Consider the following 19,424-nt stretch of genomic DNA (forward strand, 5'->3'; position numbering starts at 1 on the left):
AAAAACGGCATCGTCAGCTTTCATTTAATAAAAATGTAATGCAAATACGAATTCATTTTCTAATACAAAATCTTTATTTTCACTTATTATCTTTATCTCTACCCTTACTGGTCCGCGCGCAATCCTCACATTTCACATAGGGCCCCGCAAATGTTAAGGCCGGCCCTGATTGTGCAAGTAAGACATAGATATGCTGTGTTATGACCATTTCCTATGTTTTGGTATTGGACAGCAGACTTCGAAGCTTAAACACATTGCAATAATTCACCAGCAAAATAATAACAAACAAAGTAAAAGCAATTTATAAAGCCTTTAAAACACAATAACTAATCTTATATTAAGATATTTAATTTCATTATTTTTCTTCCATAGTTTCCTAATGGATCAATGTACAATAAGATGGTGCGCAAATGTTTAATTACGCCAATTGAATCATTAAAACTTTTTCTTGTTTGCGAAGAAATGTCTTAGTGTACTGCTGTGAGCCTAGTGACGTAAGAGGTGTCAAGTTTTTTTTTCTCAATGACGTCATACAGAAAATTTCATTCATAAAACATTCTAGCCAAAATAAATTTTTCGACAATGAGGCATTTTCAAACTGATATAACGGTCGGCCTCGAGTTTTCTCGATGTGGCCAATGAGTTGAGAATTTTTTTCTCACTATTATGCACATACCGTGAACTTTTAAAGAAAATCGTTAGAGCCGTTTTCAAAATAAAATTTATATATATATATATATATATATATATATATGTATATATATATATATATATATATATATATATATACATACAAGAATTGCTCGCTTAAGAGTATAGGATTTTATTTTGATAAATTTTGATTTTTTGATTTTGATATTTTTAATATTTATATATATATTACTTTTTTATCGTGGGGGGGGGCGGGGGGGGGAATCCCCCCTACCCCTCCCCAAGAAAAAAAAAACCTGGCTACGCCTATGCCCTATAATGTAGAGATTTGCCTCACTTGATGTTTCGTACTAAAGCCATAATGAATATACAAATTCCATAATTAAATGTCTGAACGTAACCACCTAAGAAGTTACACTGCAAAGACTTTCTTCTAAGCCAGTAATAGTAGGCCTACAATAGTTTTACACAAAAAATGGATTGCAAAACTATAAGACGGACGTGAGCTGTGTTTTGTCTAGACTGTAGGAGGACTTATGAAACTTTATATTAAGCGCCATGTACAAATACATTTAGAACTAACAGAACACTAAAGCAACTCTTCAGATTTGTAGACTTTATCTGATCGTTCATTTTCGTAATAACAAAAATATTCCCGAAATGACTTCGGGCATATAACCTTTCTTATGAAATTATTTAACCGAGCGAGGCTCGGCCACCTGATATTTACGCATAATAAGAGTTGCGATGACATGGAGGCCAATATGAGGAAAGCGCAAACAGGGACATCCTAATACAACTTTCAGGTAAGGGGTTTTAAACTCAAAACCCCTGGTAGGAGGGTTTAAACTAAAAAACCATTGGCTGTACTGGGGCAAGTGATGGTTTAGTATAATCTCACCTTAAATAAACAAAATCAAAATCAAAGGAAACAATTTCAGTCACTTAATACAAGCATTACACACTGGCTACGCTCGTTGATTTGTTCACATGATTTATAATGTTTATTATGGCCTAAACATGCCCACGCTTTCGTTCTGTTAATTATAGATTGATTTCAACGATCCCCCTAGCACACTGTTTAATTGTAAATATTAGGAAATATCCATTTAGTTTTATAAATTGTAATCGTTTATTCAAGATCTTCTTAGATGCTATTAGGATTGTGTTTTTTTCTTGTTTTTATCTGGAAGCTGAAATGACGTTAAAAAATAGAAAAAAAGAAGTGAACTTAGGAGAAAAGAAAAAAATATTTTAAAACATAATATATTTACAATAAATTTTATTTGGGTTTCTAATAACTAAGTCTGTATTCTTTTTTTCTTTTCAGCATGACCAGTCTAAAAATTAGATAATGTAGAATAACAAAATATTAACAAGGGAGATTACAACTGAATTAGAAATGAAGGATATGTCATTCTTTCGTACGTAGTTGTTTCCCTAGTTAACTGCTATAATCAACAAGACAAGGCGTCTAGTTAGAGCAAGAAAGCAATACACAAATGGATAGATCTAATGTGCTGCGACAGACCAGCAGTCTTTTTAAGATTGTAACAGGTAATCTTTTATTTATTAGTTTAGCCAATCAGATTTAAAATCATATACAAGTATTTTATGAGATAATGTTTTAGGCTGACTCAGAACTATTAAATTAGCTTCCCTATAGAGATTCCTATTTTGTAATTCCACGACTCAATACATTACACTACATCAGGTGCGGATTGGCTTGATCCGAGAATGGGTGTGGGAGAAATAACGTGTCCACACTTTCAACACGACAGACAGAGTGAGTTGATGTAAGCTTTGTCAAATGAATAACGGTATGGAAGGAAGAGAGACATGAGCCCTGTAGTTTCAATTTAACATTTTGAATTTTAAATTGGATTCGAACTTGACATTTTTTTTTAAGAAGCAGACAATTGACATACAAAGTTGTACGAAAACCTAAGAAAATCGGTTGTTATTCATTAGGTTTTTATTCTATAGGTTTGTTATTCAATAGGTTGTTATTCAATAGGTTGTTATTCAATAGGTTGTTATTCAATAGGTTGTTATTCAATAGGTTAATAGTCGATAGGTTGTTATTCAACAGGTTATTATTTAATAGGTTGTTATTGAATAGGTTGTTATTGAATAGGTTGTTATTTAATAGGTTGTTATTCAGTAGCTTATTATTCAATAGGTTGTTATTCAATAGGTTATTATTCAATAGGTTGTTATTCAATAGGTTGTTATTCAATAGGTTGTTATTCAATAGGTTGCTATTCAATAGGTTGTTATTCCATAGGTTGTTATTCAATAGGTTGCTATTCAATAGGTTGTTATTCAATAGGTTATTATTCAATAGGTTGTTATTCAATAGGTTGCTATTCAATAGGTTGTTATTCCATTGGTTGTTATTCAATAGGTTAATAGTCGATAGGTGGATTCACCATGGAAACAAAACAGTCCAACTCTAGCATGGAGAAAGAATCCCGTTGCTGTCAGTGTGTGTTTGAAAGATTATTGTCTAGGTCTAGAGTGTCTGTATTTATTATGGGTGCACCGGATAGCACTGTTGGATATCCTGAAAATGGCCGGATAGTAAAAATGCCCGAATATTCGACCGCAGCCGTAGCTACTATCCGGTGCACCCCTTGTATTTATGTTAGAGACACTGAGAAATGTCTAGGTCTAGAGTGTCTGTATTTATGTTCGAGACACTGAGAATTGTCTAGGTCTAGAGTGTCTTTATGTATGTTAGAGACACTGATGTCTAAAATATCTTTAATTTTTTTTAGAGACATTGAGGGAGGGGGGCACGTATATATAATTTGTAATGATCAGCCCATCGTATAAATATTCGTGTCCTGATATGACTCTGGACTAGGGCCCCGTGCTTGAGCCGCCCCTGGCGGAATATAAATCTAGAAACATTATTAAAACTAAGTAAGTATTCAGCCTACAATGTTCCCACGAAATACTTTATTCATTCTCCATTTTTACATGTAAGTAAAACAAGATACAAAATCGTTTGACAAAGACCGCACTAACCACTTGATAGTATGAGTCAGCTCTTCCAAATGTACTTCAAATGATTGTTTACATACTTCATTCATCTCTTACATTGTCATCTTCCCGTTACTAGAAGTGATCGAGAAACTTTAGAAAATGTTTGGTCTAAAGTTTTCTAAGAATAAGTGAGTCACTCGTGAAAATGTACGTTTTTAGTCAGACATATAAAATATGTCTATTTATTATGATTTTTTTTTTCTTCAAAAGAAAATTAAAAATGAGATACTATAAATCTAATATGCAAACACGACAGAACCAACATTAGGCGGCATCTCTATAGGTTTGCTGTTTGGTAAGCAACGCAAGGTGAAATGCACATTTCCATATTCTTTTTTTGACATTAATAGACTAAACATAAGAAAAAATCAACTTTGAATAATTTTGTTGTCAGATTTATTTGAATAAGTCAATCGTGATCGATTAAAAATGAAATAGTTATTTAAAATATTAAACAAATATAGTCTTTCAATATTAGAAACTATAAATACAAAAACATCATTCTTCCTTATAAAATGTTAATCAACAATTTGTTGCTTCTGCAAAAGTTTTAACATAATATACATTTATCAATATTGCTATTGTGAATACTTTAAAGTGTCAAGTTTCTTCTGTGATAATTTCCTATTCATACTTTATCCCTTTGTTACGTTACCAAACTATCAAACTAGCGTGTTACAAGCAGGCTTTTGTTTTTCTTTACTAGGTGAAAAGAGTCTTGTCTTGCATTACAAATGTGCATTATAGGCCTAAATGTTAGCGAAAAGGCCGTGGCTATGTTTTATCACGCTCACATCTGCAATATTTTAAGTTTCAATATCACTGCCTGGTATGGCAATCTGAGCATTAAAAATAAAAATAAACTTTATAGAATCCTAAATGCTGCTGGTAAAATCATTGGCAAAAAACAAACTCCATTTGGGCAGTTGTTTGAGACAAACATCTATAAAAAAGCTAACAAGATCCTCGAAATAAAGAATCACCCTTAGTGTCAGGATCTTGTGATTTTACCATCACAAAAGAGATACAAGACACCGATGGCAAAGACAAACAGACACAAACACTCTTTTGTTCCCCTGGCAATGTAATCATTAAATAAGAACAATCTGTTACAAACTTTGTCACATGTAAATTATGAGTGAGTCTGGTGTGAATGTACACTTTGGTTTCTTATAGTTATAATGTTTTTTGTTTGGTGTAATGCACAAATTGTAAGACAAATTTCCATACGGACAATAAAGATTATTATTATTATTATTATAAATTATAAAATGATATTTTTAAATGATTTTTGATTATATCTTTTTATTTTACACTAGCTTTACGTGCGTTTGTTGTGATATTATTACTGACAAAGTCATGGGCACAGAACTCAACTGTTGACAATCTCTTTACTTCACAGGTAAATTATTTTTAAGCTAATAATTGTGATGTCATAATATTATATTAACATGTGAAACATAATTATTAACTATGATAATATGGATTTAATAACGAATATTCTTGTAACTAAATGTACTTTAGTAATAATTATTTTTACATTATTTTACTATGTTTATATCAGCGATGCCCAAAATTCGGCCCACGGGCCACATCCGGCCCGCGACGTGGTTCTATCGGCCCGCCAAAATGTCAGAACAAAATTTAGAACCCCCCTTTTCATATAAAAAAAATTAAAAATGCATCTTTCCTCTCTATTAACCCTTAAAGTGCTGAGCTGTTTTACAATGAGTGCAAACAAAATGGAATTACAATTCTGCTGTTTAGAGGCTAAACTACCACACGCGTTTTCAAGGGTTAACCTTTAACACTTGTGTGTTTCTGCATTGGGACTCTGAATGTTGAATTTACAAGGAGAGGAGGGCGGATCTTTACTTTTTGTGGAACATGATAATAAGCCGACATATTCAATTTGTAAAGAAAGTGTGGTGGTTTTAAACCAAAAAAACACATACATATAACGGCCTTACAAAACAAAGCCGCGAATAAAATCATGTTAAACCACGCCTAGAGATTGGAGGATTGATAAAAATATTTACCAAAAAAAAAATTATGAGTTGGTGGTAAAACTGGCTACAATGTTTTTCACATTTTAAATAGAGAAATGAAACCACTTTCCGACGCGTAAAAACAAAAGATAAAACTTTAAATGTCTCATTAATTAATGTAAGTTTCTAATCAATTAGTTTCAGGCCGATTTCATTTCGTTTTTGAACCATTTCGGTCATGTGGCCCGCGACGCGAGAGTTGGAAATGAAAATGGCCCGCAGGTCGAATTAGGTTGGGCATCACTGGTTTAAATTATACGGTGTTGATCTTAAGATGTATGTGGGGAAATGAATGATTTGGTCGTGCTTGACAGAGGCGACACCTAATGACATAGACAGATAAAAAAAAATTAAATTCGATGTTTATTTTCATCTTTATTCATTACTATTTTGTAAATTTTATAAAAATCGAAACAAGCGGAAGTGCCCCATTGATTTACGCCCCCCCCCCTTGGACACTAACCATTTGTTTTCTCTTTGTTTTATTCTTGCTAGACAATTTGGTCTGAACGTGTCTCATCACCATCATTGTTGCCTTCAAGTGTAAACGCCTTGAGCTCTGGGCTGACAGAGTCAATAGTAAACTCATTCACAGATTATCATCCTGCAAGTTCTGCATTTCTTAGCACTGTCTCATTGCCGACAGCGACGTACGGAATTATAGAGCCGTCCGTATCGCCATCACTTCCGACTACAATCTCAGTTTCTAGAGTTGACCTGTCCACTGAACTGTCCATTGTGCCGCAGTCAAGTTATGAAGCGACAGTATCTACTACTTGGAGTTTCGCCTATTCTTCGCCTTCAGCTTTAATACCCTCAGCTACTATCTCGGACTCACCATTGGCACCATCAACAAAGATGACTAGTTCCTCGCTGAAGTCAACAGAGGTGTCAACATGGATAGATACGACGACAAAAGTAGCGACATTTACCACGGCAGAATCGACTATTTTCACCAGTCTTCCAGAGTCAGTTAGCACTTCTACGCGTCTGTCAGTTCCATCATTGCCTTTTTCACAGCTATCACCCTCCAGCCATCAAGTTAGTTCAGACACTGTAACACAGACTTTACCTTTTATAGTCTCGAGCAGTGCAAGCTTGCCTAGTGGATCTATTTTCTCCTGGGAGCAGATCCCCAGTGAAACAAACTCGCCTAGTGGATCTATTTTCTCCTGGGAGCAGATCTCCAGTGAAACAAGCTCATTTAAAGTTGAGCTTACCAGCATCGATCTCACCTCAATCAGTCAAAGGTCATCTGGTTCTCTTTCTAGCGTGATTGGCTACTTTACACCAACTGCGGCAACTGCGGCATCAAGTTTGGTCGCTGATGCTACCTCAGGCTGGACGCCGACTAGCTCGTTTGAGGCTGTAGCGAGTAGCATAAATAACTTCACACCTAGCGAGGATTCTGGTGTGATAGAAAGAATGAAACAAAAAGAAAGGATAACAGGTAATGTCCCTAGTTGGTAATGTCCCAGTTGGTAATGTCCCTAGTTTGTAATGTCCCTAGTTGGTAATGTCCCTAGTTGGTAATGTCCTTAGTTGGTAATGTCCCTAGTTGATTGAGAACGATTTAATATAGTGTTTTTATAGAAGGCATTGGACATTTTAATTTAAAAAACACGGAGATGATTTATGAAATAAAGTAGAAAGATGCATGAATATTCATTAGGGATATTCCTTCCGTCTTACCAATCTTATCTTATACAGACGTTACTTCAAAAAAGAAGATGATTACGTCCTACGCGTCATGCATTTAGTCATGCATATTAACCAATGACTTAAATTCTGCCAAGTCACTGGTTTTCCTGGCTAGCTCAGGCAACCCATTCCATGCTCTAATAGCGCTAGGGAAGAAGGAGCATTTGTACAAATTTGTCCTAGCATATGGAACGAGGAATGTGCCTTGATGAAACTTGTCAATGTTTCTTAGATCTTTGAGTACATAGTTGAGCCACTCCATCCCAGCCACAATGGCAACATCGTGGATTTCTGCTAATTATATATTCCTTATTGTTCATTACCAAATGCTTTATCTTCTTGTTATTATTAATTGGATATTGTTTAAATTTTCACTTAAATTTTTATTTTGTTTGTAGTTTTTTTTAAATGCAGTTTATTAGGGTGGCTTAAAGTTGTTAAAAAACAATAGATGTAAAATAACTATGATTATAGTAGACATATTTTAACATGTGCAGCCACTAGGTCTTTGATTTCTCAATAACTAGATTTTAAGTGTAGATAAGGAGCGTGTTTTTTTTTTAATTAAATTTCTCTTTAATTATTCTGAAATGTTACTTAGTTGAAAAGCCTGTCAGGGATTTTGCGCTGAAGCATCATTATCCCAGTGGCTGTTGAAAAACATTTTAACCAACAGTCAAACGTGGACCGTAAGCTCATAATACTTCCTGTCTGAAGTCTAACAGTCAAATGTGGACCGTAAGCTCATAATACTTCCTGTCTGAGGTCTAACAGTCAAACGTGGACCGTAAGCTCATAATACTTCCTGTCTGAGGTCTAACAGTCAAACGTGGACCAGAAGCCCATAATCCCATATCCTGTCTGAGGGTTCCACATTGATATCTACCATTACTGGGTTGGGTCGTATCATATATGTAGCGCACCGCTCTCAGATCCTGGAACCGTTCTCTCTGAGCGACCGAGACGTGACCTGTAGCTTTCGGTCAATACAAGGCTATGGTTTTATACATGTAACTAGATGTGTTAACAACAGATGAAGTCTGCTTTAGTTCTTGTCAAACTTAAACATTTAAATTTGTTGCAGAGCTTGAGGATAATGTGAACTCCCTGACTATTGCTCTGGCTGTTATTGCATCTCTACTTGGCTTAGTGTTACTTCTCCTGATCATATATGTCTTTGTTAAGTAAGTAGATAACAATTTCTTAGTTTTCTAATATGGCAGTCTTCATTATTCAAATAATTGCTTACATTGTAATTTGTTTTTACTGCTAAAATTTACTCAGCGAACTTTTAGCTTTAGTATCAAGTATAGAATAGTATTAAAAATATTGTGTTCAATGTTTTATGTTACGAAAAAATTTAGTACCGACTGGATGACATATGTAGGCCTATGTCTTATGTAGACAGCAATAAACTGGCCACAGAGTGCTAAACATTTTGTTGAAACTATCCAAGCATAAATTTGAATATATTCTCCGTTGTATCATTATCAATGTATTGAAATATCGTTATCTGTTTTACAGTTATACCATAAATGAAAGTTTATAAATATTTTGATATTTTATAATCTTTAGAAATTTAAGAATGACATATTGTACATGTGATAGCATTCGTTAACAAAGTACTTGTAAAATATGCTTTTGAAAACTTTGGTGAGTTATCGCTTATTAAATAGATGAAATCCATGATGAAATTACCCTTTGAATATTTTATTTTTCTGAATCCCCACTTAGTTTGCAATCTTACCTTTATCACTACATGTATCATCCAGTACAGCACTTGAAGCCAATTCGAAAGAATGATACTATCTACATTCGAAATTAAAATGCTAGCCTCCCTTTTATTTCTCATCAGAAACTGTCGTACGAAAACAAGTGCCGATAACCCAGACGACTTTCTGCAAAATCCAAAGGTAAAGTATTTTTCAAAGTAAATATGTATTACAAAAAAATATGTATTACAAAGTGAGTGTGTACTACAAAGTGAGTATGTATTACAAAGTAGATAATAAGACTCCTCTTCTCATACCAATCAACTCACTATACCACTGATAATTGTTTCTAATAAATCTGATATTTTTGTATCATGTTAAAGTATAGTGACATCATCTTGCTAACATGTTCAAACATTGTTTTCTTAACAAATCGTCACTACTAGTCCAACTAATGAATGAATAAGTTATAGACAATTTTTAATGACACAATAAAGACTTAGCGATAGAATGTCTTGTAAAAGATGTTTAGAGAAATATTATACCACCAAGAAGTGCTTTGGTTTTCAGTATATTTTGTAAGCTTCATAATATTCACAAATCGTAAAAGACCTATTTTCAAGTTTTATCTGACACTATTGGATTTCGGGAGGATTCGAGGTAGTCACATTCATTCTTTCTCAGCTCCATTAAACTCCTCTTTCACTTCAATCTCTTTCAACTCCACCTAAACCAACTCGACTCCACCACTCTCAGCTTCCACTTTCACAACTTATGTTACAGCTTATCTGCAGCTCTCTTTTTTCCTCTAAACCTAAACTCAATCCCATCTCTCTCGGCTTTGTCTAAACTTAATTTTTCCTCTCTCAGCTTTGTCTAAACTCAATTCCAACACTCTCAGCTTTGCCTACCGTTTGATCGTCTTAAGAGCTCTAAGTTTGAAAAAAAAACCTGTTTGGACGCCAAACAGTAAAAAAAAAAACCTGTGGGAACACAGTTCTGTTTGAGAGAGACCCGAGTCAATGCCTATGTAAAGCATTTCTGTTTCCAATGCCTTTGGCCCCCGACGCATGCTTGGCTGCACATGGCCGAAGGCCGAGGACACCGGGAGCCTCCGCCATTTTCCTTCGTTATAGCAAGCTAACCGTGGGGGACTCGCCATTTATGTAACGGTCCCTTGAGGAACAGTGCATGGATGTTTGACAGGTTTGTGGGGACTTTTTTGCAACCACGCCCGTGCAAGAGGTGGACTCTCGTCTACCCGTGGGCATCCCCACTGGAGTTATGTTTCGCCATTCATTTAGCCTAGCTACCCCCTCAAGTAGCCGTTTCCACCCGGGTGCCACGATGAGGCAGAACAGCGTACCCGGGCAACTTTGCCTACCACCTCTTTCAACCCCAGCTCTCTAAACTCCGCCTCTATATCTCCCCCTCTCTCAAATCCACCTCTTTTAACCCAACCTCTCTCAACCCCATCTCTCTCTCTTAACTCTACCTCTCTCAACTCCACCTCATTTCTCTCTCAGTTCAGAATGATCTCACTTAAGCTTTTAAACCTTTATCCCAATCTCGGACTACTCACTTGACTAAGAAATAACAAAACTCAACAGACATTCTGAAAGTAAATCATTCATTTACTTCCGTTGATATTCCCCAGAGAAAAAACCAACCTACCTACTTCAGACCTCAGACTACTTACGAGATGACAGATAGTCGAGAAAATATGTATAACCCTGCCAATAGTATCTATAATCCACCGAATATCTTCCGATCAAGCACCTACCAGAGAAAAAGTTCAGAGATCAATCCTCCAGATGACACAGAGTTGGACAGCTTACAGAATAACGGTCATTCAGAAGGAATCACCCATTTTCATAACATAGCACTAGATGATTGAGTTTCTTAATAAACGAATAATTATAATTGTATCATTGTGATGTATTGCAAACATTCCAAAGTATTTGTAGAACAGAAATGTAGGTCATGTATGCAAGAAGCGAGCTTCACACTTGTCGATAAATCGTAATTGCTATTTTGAGTAGCAACACTAAAAATGAATACATTTTATCGAAGCCAATTTTATTTTTTTATTTTGACAATATTTCCATTCAAGTCAGAACTTCATGGAGGATGGAACCTGATCGATGATCTCAAAAACGGCACTAACGATTTTTCTAGAAATTCAACTGTTTATGGACATCGATGGGAAAAGAATTAATCACTCGTTGGCCTCACAGGAAAAACTCGAGCTGGAAGGTTAACAGTTTTTAAAGTAAAAAAGTAAATTTATTAAAATTTGGCTAGACAACTAGATCTAGGTATAGATCCAAAATCGGTTTTGAAAGGACTATCGCGTTCTTGAAAGGACTATCGCATTTGGGAATTTCCGAATATAAGGCATAATAGATTCAAGAGTTTAATACATTAATGCTAAGGAAACATTTGCGCATCTAGATCTTAAATCCAATAATTGGAATATTATAAAGTCGAGTAGATTTATACATTCACTTGACCAGGATCTTATCTGGCAGGTGGAGGGGGTGGCGAGGGAGCTGGGTAAAAAATGTTCCATTGTTTTTTTTATTTAACAATATAACAATATAACAGTCATTTGTTATTAAGAGAAAACAGTCGCTTGATATGTTGTATAAAGGAGATATTATCTTTTAAAATAAAATATTTGTAATGCTTTTCTTTTTTAAGGTTGATAATTAACAAGAATCCAATGATTAAACAAACGTCCAAAGATTAACAAATTAAGAAACATTTAATGATTAAACAAGCAATATTTGATTGAAAAAAAAATCAAGGTTCAAACAATCATTAAGTGATAAAATTGAGTGATAATAAACATTGAGTGATAACAAATATGAACAGATTGACAGACATTAAAGTATTATTAAACAAATATGAACAGATTTACAGACATTAAAGTATTATTAAACAAATATCACATTTTTGCTTTGTAATATCTTTTGATTTTTGACCTAAATGTTTCGCATTTTTGTTTTTGGTTTCGTATTCGATTACAATATTATATTATTATTATTCATCTTTTAAAAGAGTTTTCAAACATTTCTCATGTCTATAGTTTTTTATTTCTAATTTCTGAATTTGATTATGTCAATAATTATGTTTAGGGTTATTTATATCAGTATTAGCTTTGATTTTATGTATATTTTAATGTGTATTTGTTTTTAAATATGATCATTAAATTAAAAAAAATGTGAACATTTAATTGAATAAATTAGTCTTGGGCCTGTCTTATGCAAACTAAAAATAGATTATTCATGAACTGCCTACATAATGTGTACACTAAGAATCACGTTTTCAATGTCTATCTATTTGACACTTTTCAGTTCCATTTTCAGTTTCTGTGTGTATGCGTGTGTGTTTCTGTGTCTATGCTTGTGTGTGTCTGTGTGTCTGTGTATTAGAGATGGAGAAGAATAGAGAGATAGATCAAAAGATTTTGGAAATTCAATTGTTTTAAGATAAAGGCTCTACATTTGTAAACCGTTGTCATCGCGCGTGGTGGTTGCTTTTATGTAGTTATAAAAACAAGATATTTGCGTGTGTGTATGTGTTTGTGTGCGTTCATTTATCTCAGCATTTATCTACGTTCCGTTCACTTGCTCTCCAATGTTCATTATGCTGTATTTCATTTAGTTTAGGAGAAACTTTCTACATGTTTTTTATTTCTATATAAAAAAAATGAAACCAAATAAAATTAAAATTAAAATATTTGGTTGTGCAATTTTGTTTCTTAATTTTAATTTAATTTTCAATGAAACCTGGCCGTTTCAAAGGTCTATAATACATCAGGACATTTCGATTCTGAGCACTCTTTAGGCATCCATCATCGATGACAAAAGAAAACAAAAAATGCCAAAAGTCGCCAAAAAAAAATTAGGCCAGCATGTTTTAAAAATTAGATTATTCTCAGACAGCTGCTAGACATGCAAGTTAGTGTAGCGTACAGTATTGCTAAAAAAAAAAAAAAGGCTTCCTGTTGTGATTTAGCTTGCGAAGTTTTATGTCTAGATAACTTCAATTTTGATATCATTAAACTGATAATAAGTTTAAGAATTTATTTGATAAAAAAAATTATGGCACACCGTAATTTTTCTTATAATTTCTTTGGCCCTCTACTAAAATGTTTGCCATCATTGATCTAATGTGATTGTATGTAGTTTGTATGTATTCAGGTGTAAGCCGAAATTAAAAAAAAAATAAAAATGTATAAATACTTTATCGAAAATGTTCAATTCTTATTATAGCACGGTGTTTCACGTGGCTATTTAGACCCAGCTGCAACCTACATATGCGACAATCAGAAATCCAACAGATACAATACAATAATTGAATAAGACTATCTCTCTTTTGCTATCATATTGTTATAACCATAGACGTATATATACTATATCTAGACTGGAAATGGAGACTTTTTAACACTACAAAAAAAAAAGTCGTGACAATTTTTTAGAAAGTTGTATCAAGGCGTTGTTTTGTATAGTAGTTATAAGATGTACAGATTTTTTTCAACCCTAACCTATGTAACATATAATTTAATTTTTAGAACTAGATCTAGTAATTGAACATGAAAATAAAAGTACTCTCGTCTCATAATTATTATTTTCCAACTTATAGATAGATAATCTAGAAAGATCTAGGTAATCAATCTATTTAAATGTACATAAGATGATTAAAATCAACATGAATATTTCGATCTAGGATTTGGAAATGGCTTTGTTTCATATATTTGCGTGAATATCCGAGAAATAATTTTGCATTTTTTCTAAACTTTAAAAACTAAAGATCATTACTTTTCTAAGACAGAAAATATTGATTGGGTCGACTCCCCTTAGAGCCTGAAAAAAGAGTTTACGTACATAAAAATCTATATATATAAAGGTCTGTGAATCGTCGATCAATCGCGGATAAGAATTTATTTCCGGTTTCCAGTATAGTATACTGTATAAGTCTATGGTTATTAACTTGCCAAGCACACCGCCAGCCAATATAGTGCAGAAGGTGCGCACTGTTAGAGACTAGACTGAGAGGGATGTTGATATCAGAAAGAAGAGAACGAGTCCCACCTCCACCCAAGTCTAGAACTGATGAAGAGGCTGTGCTCAAGGCAGACGTTGTTCTATGTTTTAGCAAGATCTCCGTGAATGAACATCTATATGTTTGAGTCGTCTGTGATGAACTGACCGAAGAATTGTATTCATAAGTTGATGAATTCATATGAAATGACGATCACACGGGGATTATATGATTAAACTTGACAATTCAATGAAATGAAGAAAGAAACATCTCTCTGTATTTTCTTCAAACTTCTTTAATAACTTCTTCAACTTTCACATCAAATTAACTTCTTAATTCAATAACAACTTGACACTTCATAAATAAAACTTAAAGATACATAAAACTTCACTTAGTATAACTTCAACTTCAACTACTAAAACTTTACTTAATGGACCCGCTAATATCACAAAACTTATTACTAATCAAGAACTGAGCGAGGACCATCGCTCTACAAGAACTACTACTATGCGAGGACCATCGCTCTACAAGAACTACTACTATGCGAGGACCCCGTCTAACTGACTTTCCCCTTATTTATACTTTCTTTGATCGTACGTTCCAGAATCATGGAACCTTCTCAGATAATTATTTTAGTAACTTTGACCTTCTAGAAGCTGACGTGTGCTATTTTTTCCCTTAACCTCTTTCTTTGATTGGATATCTAAAATTAACTTGTTTACGCTGGACACTTGCACTGGTTTGAACTTGCTTCTAGAAACTGGTCGAAATAGGTCACAGACTCGACTCGTGACATTACCCCCTTGCCTTTTTAGCATTTTGTATGCAATATAAAATGCGTAAAATAACATTATTTCTATTATAATATATGCACACAAAAATCTAACAAAAATTGTTCCTATAAAGTACAGAACTGATAATTCAAATAATTGTTGCATTACATTTACATTATTCAAAATTCTAAATTTTGTACATATTCAGCCTATAAAATTAATATTATATAAAATACAACTTAGTTCCATACATCACTTGTCACTACATGATATTTGAGCATGAACTTTCTAACTTTTGTAACTCAAGAAAATATCAAAATTATACAACTTCACAATACTGAAAAATACATGTCATCTCATCATATTACTTGCTAATACAGAATATCTGAATATTAACTTACTTAATAATATATGAAATCTAAACATGTGCAATGTCAAATTACTCATTTCTAAAACTCTTATAACAACAGTATTAATGTAAATATACTAAGTAATAAACAATTGCATGACATAAGTATTAAAATAAATCTTGACCCAGCTGTACAGTCTTAATAAATGTGCAACTTTCTTCTTTCCAGGTACTTGAAACAATTCTAGTCTGTTTGTACATTTTTTCTGTCCGGGCACTTGAAACAATTCTAGTCTATCCGTACATTTCTTCTTTCTTGGTTCTTAATAGTTCAAAATACGTTTAACAATATTGTCATGTGTTTTCAGAGAGTTTTGTTCAACTCTGCTGTTGAAAAATGTCACTTTTGGTTTCAATACAAACTTGCTTAGTTTAGCTACAAATGTACTTTGTTTCAATTGATACACAATGTCTCTCAGTTCATGAATACGTTTTATTCTAGCTTTAGCTTTAAGCAACATACAGCTATTGTCCTTACAATATTCTTTGCTTTTCATATGTTCAAACAAGAACTGTCCAAAATCGACACTAAATCTTTCTTTTAGTGATAGTTTACGTTGTAAAACGTTTGAAGTAGAAAACATTGAGTTCGAATGTTCATGTATGCATTGCACTAATAAATCAGTTAGGTCTTTCTGCAGTAAATCTCTATTGTGCAAAGTTAGAGAATGAACATTTGAGTTGGCAAGTGTGTCAGTTTTTAAGTTAAACACATTGTCTATAAATGTTGCTATGTCAGGAACATCATGAAATATCTCAGTATATTCTTCACTTGTATTCAACAGGTCTGTCTTACTTTTCAACTTTAATGATCTAAGTCAATGTCTTTGAGAGATTCAATTTGTTTTGATGTCGTTGGTAATAGTTCATTTATATTGTCTTCATTTTCCTCTTGAATTGTCTCTAAGCATGTAACATTATCTTCTAGTTCTTTTGATAAGTTTTCATTATCTGTATCCTCATTGTATTTTTCAAGCATATGAACATGAAACACTTTGACATATTTGTTAATGTTGATTTCATAAGTTACGTTTGAAATCTTTCTGATGATAGGAAATGGACCTTGCCATGTATAAATCAGTTTATTTCTCGTGTCAGGTAACCATAACTTCACTTTGTCTCCTTGTTTAAAATTTCTAAACTTTCTGTATTCGTTTAATGCTCTTTCATTTTCAATGTTGACTTCAGCTTCTTTAGTTTTTTCACATGGCTCTATGACTGTAATATTTATATCAAAACCATGTTGAAATGTTTTATTTTCTGATTCATCTTGCTTTGACTTTGACATTGATGCACTCGAAACAAATATGTTCAAATCTGTATTTGATTGACTTTCTTTGGAAGCACTTTGTTGCTGAGTCATATCACGATTGTTGCATAAATTGTCCATCAATGTCAGACGACCTTCTGTCTTAGAGTTAAATGTAGAATTGTTTAATTTCTCAACATTTGAGTCATTTTTGTCTGGTATAACATTTTTAACTGGTTCATAACTTTGTTCAACATTCATATTCTGTTCTTGAACTTGTTTTCTCTTAGGATTGTTCATTTGACAATCTGGACATTGACTAACATGTTTCTTAACATCTTTTGTAATACTCGGCCAATAAAATTTGTCAAGAATTCTTTTCTTTGTCCTCGTCACACTCGCTAATTTGCTATGTAGAAAATTGATTCTTTTCAATGATGTCTTGTGTATATTTCAGTGGTAAAATGATTTGTTCAACAAACTCATAGGTATCATAACTAACACTTTTCTTCACAAGTATTCCTTCTTTGAAATAAGGTACATTAAGTCCTGGCTGCTTTACATTTGTTTGTGCCTTCTTGAACATTCTTGTCAAAGTTGTATCTTTCCTCTGATCAGCTTTAAATTCTTCATTATTAAATAGTTGAAGTTCAGTAGTATTCTTGTTGTACTCATAAACAATGTAGGGTCCTTCAGGAATGTTTGTCTCTTTTTCTTCAGTTTCATTTCTTTCTGTTTCTTGTATTTCTTTAACTTTTCTTTCTTCTTCTTCTTGTATTTCTTTAACTTTTCTTTCTTCTTCTTCTTGTATTTCTTTAAGTTTTCTTTCTTCTTCTTTTCTTTCTTTAAGTTTTCTTTCTTCTTCTTCTTGTATTTCTTTAAGTTTTCTTTCTTCTTCTTCTTTTTCTTCTTTGCGTTTCTTCTCTTCTGCCTCTATGTCTACTTGTCTTCTTTTGTCGTCTCTAGGCATTTGTCTTTCTTCTGCCTCTTTTTCTTCTTGTCTTCTTTTTTCTTCTCTAATCCTTTTTCTTTCTTCTGCCTCTTTGTCTTCTTGTCTTCTTTTTTCTTCTCTAATTCTTTTTCTTTCTTCTGCTCTTTTGTCTTCTCTACGCCTTCTTTCTTCTACCTCTTTGTCTTCTCTACGTCTTCTTTCTTCTACCTCTTTGTCTTCTCTACGTCTTCTTTCTTCTACCTCTTTTTCTTCTTTACGTCTTCTTTCTTCTGCCTTACGTTTTTGTATATCATAATTTACTTTTTGAGTGCACCATTCCTCCATTCTTTCTTGTGGCATGTTACCGTAAGCGGCTATTTTGATGTATTCTTTCCACAAGTACGAGACTAATGCCATTGTAATAGCTTAATAACGTTTCTATTTATAAGTACTGCCTACACTAGCGATGACCGACACCTGTCCCCAGGTGAGAGGTTAACTATGGCTGACCTAGTTAAATATCGATCGGTGTCTCCTCTTGAGGAATGCAAGTGGTCAGTATTTGTAAACAAACTAGTGTACAACTAGCTTTAGTAACGTTGCATTCACAGCTTAGTAGATATAGCTTTCACAGCTTAGTAAATATAGCTTTCACAGCTTAGTAAATATAGCTTTCACAGCTTAGTAAATATAGCTTTCACAGCTTAGTAAATATAGCTTTCACATCTTAGTAAATATAGCTTTCACAGCTTAGTAAATATAGCTTTCACAGCTTAGTAAATATAGCTTTCACAGCTTAGTAAATATAGCTTTCACAGCTTAGTAAATGTAGCTTTCACAGCTTAGTAAATATAAAATGTAAGGTACTGACCTTAAAACAGAAGATTTTTCCCGCAGGACGTTCTCTCTGTCAACTATTATGTGACCTGTTGACTGGAAGTTTCAATCATAGAATACTTTGACATGAAATGGCAGTAAAATACTTTTCGTTGCAATGAATGTACGTCTAGTTGAAGTTTTCTGAAAGAGGCTTTTTAGTAATGGTTTATATGAGGCTTTGTCGTTACGAGAGGCTATGATTTATTCGTTAGAGGCTTTTCCTTTTAAATTCGTGGAACTTGCTAGAATGTGCCGACTTTATTCTTTGAAAATGCAGTATGTGATGCTTGTCTTCGTCGGTGCCTTTATTTATAGATGCCTTTTTTCGTCAGGAGGTGCCAATATATGTGACGCCTTTACTCTTCGATGACTTTCTTTGTTAGAGGTTCCAATATATATGACATATTTATTCTTCGATGTCGCCTTTATTGTTTGATGCATGTATTCATTGATGCCTTGCCTTATTTATCGGAGGTGCCATAATATGTGACGAACTGGCCGAAGGATTATATTAACAAGTTGATACATTCAGATGAAATGACGATCACACTTGCCGGGGATTATATGATTAAACTTGACAATTCAATGAAATGAAGAAAGAAACATCTCTCTGTATTTTCTTCAAACTTCTTTAATAACTTCTTCAACTTTCACATCAAATTAACTTCTTAATTCAATAACAACTTGACACTTCATAAATAAAACTTAAAGATACATAAAACTTCACTTAGTATAACTTCAACTTCAACTACTAAAACTTTACTTAATGGACCCGCTAATATCACAAAACTTATTACTAATCAAGAACTGAGCGAGGACCATCGCTCTACAAGAACTACTACTATGCGAGGACCATCGCTCTACAAGAACTACTACTATGCGAGGACCCCGTCTAACTGACTTTCCCCTTATTTATACTTTCTTTGATCGTACGTTCCAGAATCATGGAACCTTCTCAGATAATTATTTTA

At 33.6% G+C, this 19,424-nt stretch overlaps 2 protein-coding genes across 9 annotated transcripts in view; one reads left to right on the forward strand and one right to left on the reverse strand.

The window, feature by feature from the left end:
• LOC106053972 (uncharacterized) overlaps positions 1–12,907 on the forward strand; it is an 80,931-nt gene extending 68,024 nt beyond the window's left edge. For 7 of the 8 annotated variants that reach the window (XM_056026580.1, XM_056026577.1, XM_056026575.1 and 4 more), the window contains 7 exons: positions 1,982–2,208; positions 5,022–5,104; positions 6,246–6,852; positions 6,904–7,200; positions 8,536–8,635; positions 9,307–9,364; positions 10,821–12,907. In XM_056026580.1, the coding sequence (XP_055882555.1) occupies positions 2,154–2,208; positions 5,022–5,104; positions 6,246–6,852; positions 6,904–7,200; positions 8,536–8,635; positions 9,307–9,364; positions 10,821–11,060 (1,440 nt within the window). In that variant the 5' untranslated portion in view covers positions 1,982–2,153 and the 3' untranslated portion in view covers positions 11,061–12,907. Of the gene's footprint in view, positions 1–1,981; positions 2,209–2,239; positions 2,438–5,021; positions 5,105–6,245; positions 6,853–6,903; positions 7,201–8,535; positions 8,636–9,306; positions 9,365–10,820 lie in introns of those variants that run through there. The other variant, XM_056026581.1, reaches the window with a different exon arrangement.
• A 1,580-nt stretch (positions 12,908–14,487) lies between these two features.
• On the reverse strand, positions 14,488–18,946 carry LOC129925813 (uncharacterized). The gene has a single exon (XM_056026582.1). It carries the CDS (start codon positions 17,989–17,991, stop codon positions 17,053–17,055), a length of 939 nt encoding a protein of 312 aa, XP_055882557.1. The 5' UTR covers positions 17,992–18,946; the 3' UTR covers positions 14,488–17,052.
• Positions 18,947–19,424: the final 478 nt, after the last annotated feature.

Source organism: Biomphalaria glabrata, chromosome 4 (assembly GCF_947242115.1).
Source record: "Biomphalaria glabrata chromosome 4, xgBioGlab47.1, whole genome shotgun sequence".
NCBI classification, from domain to species: domain Eukaryota; kingdom Metazoa; phylum Mollusca; class Gastropoda; family Planorbidae; genus Biomphalaria; species Biomphalaria glabrata.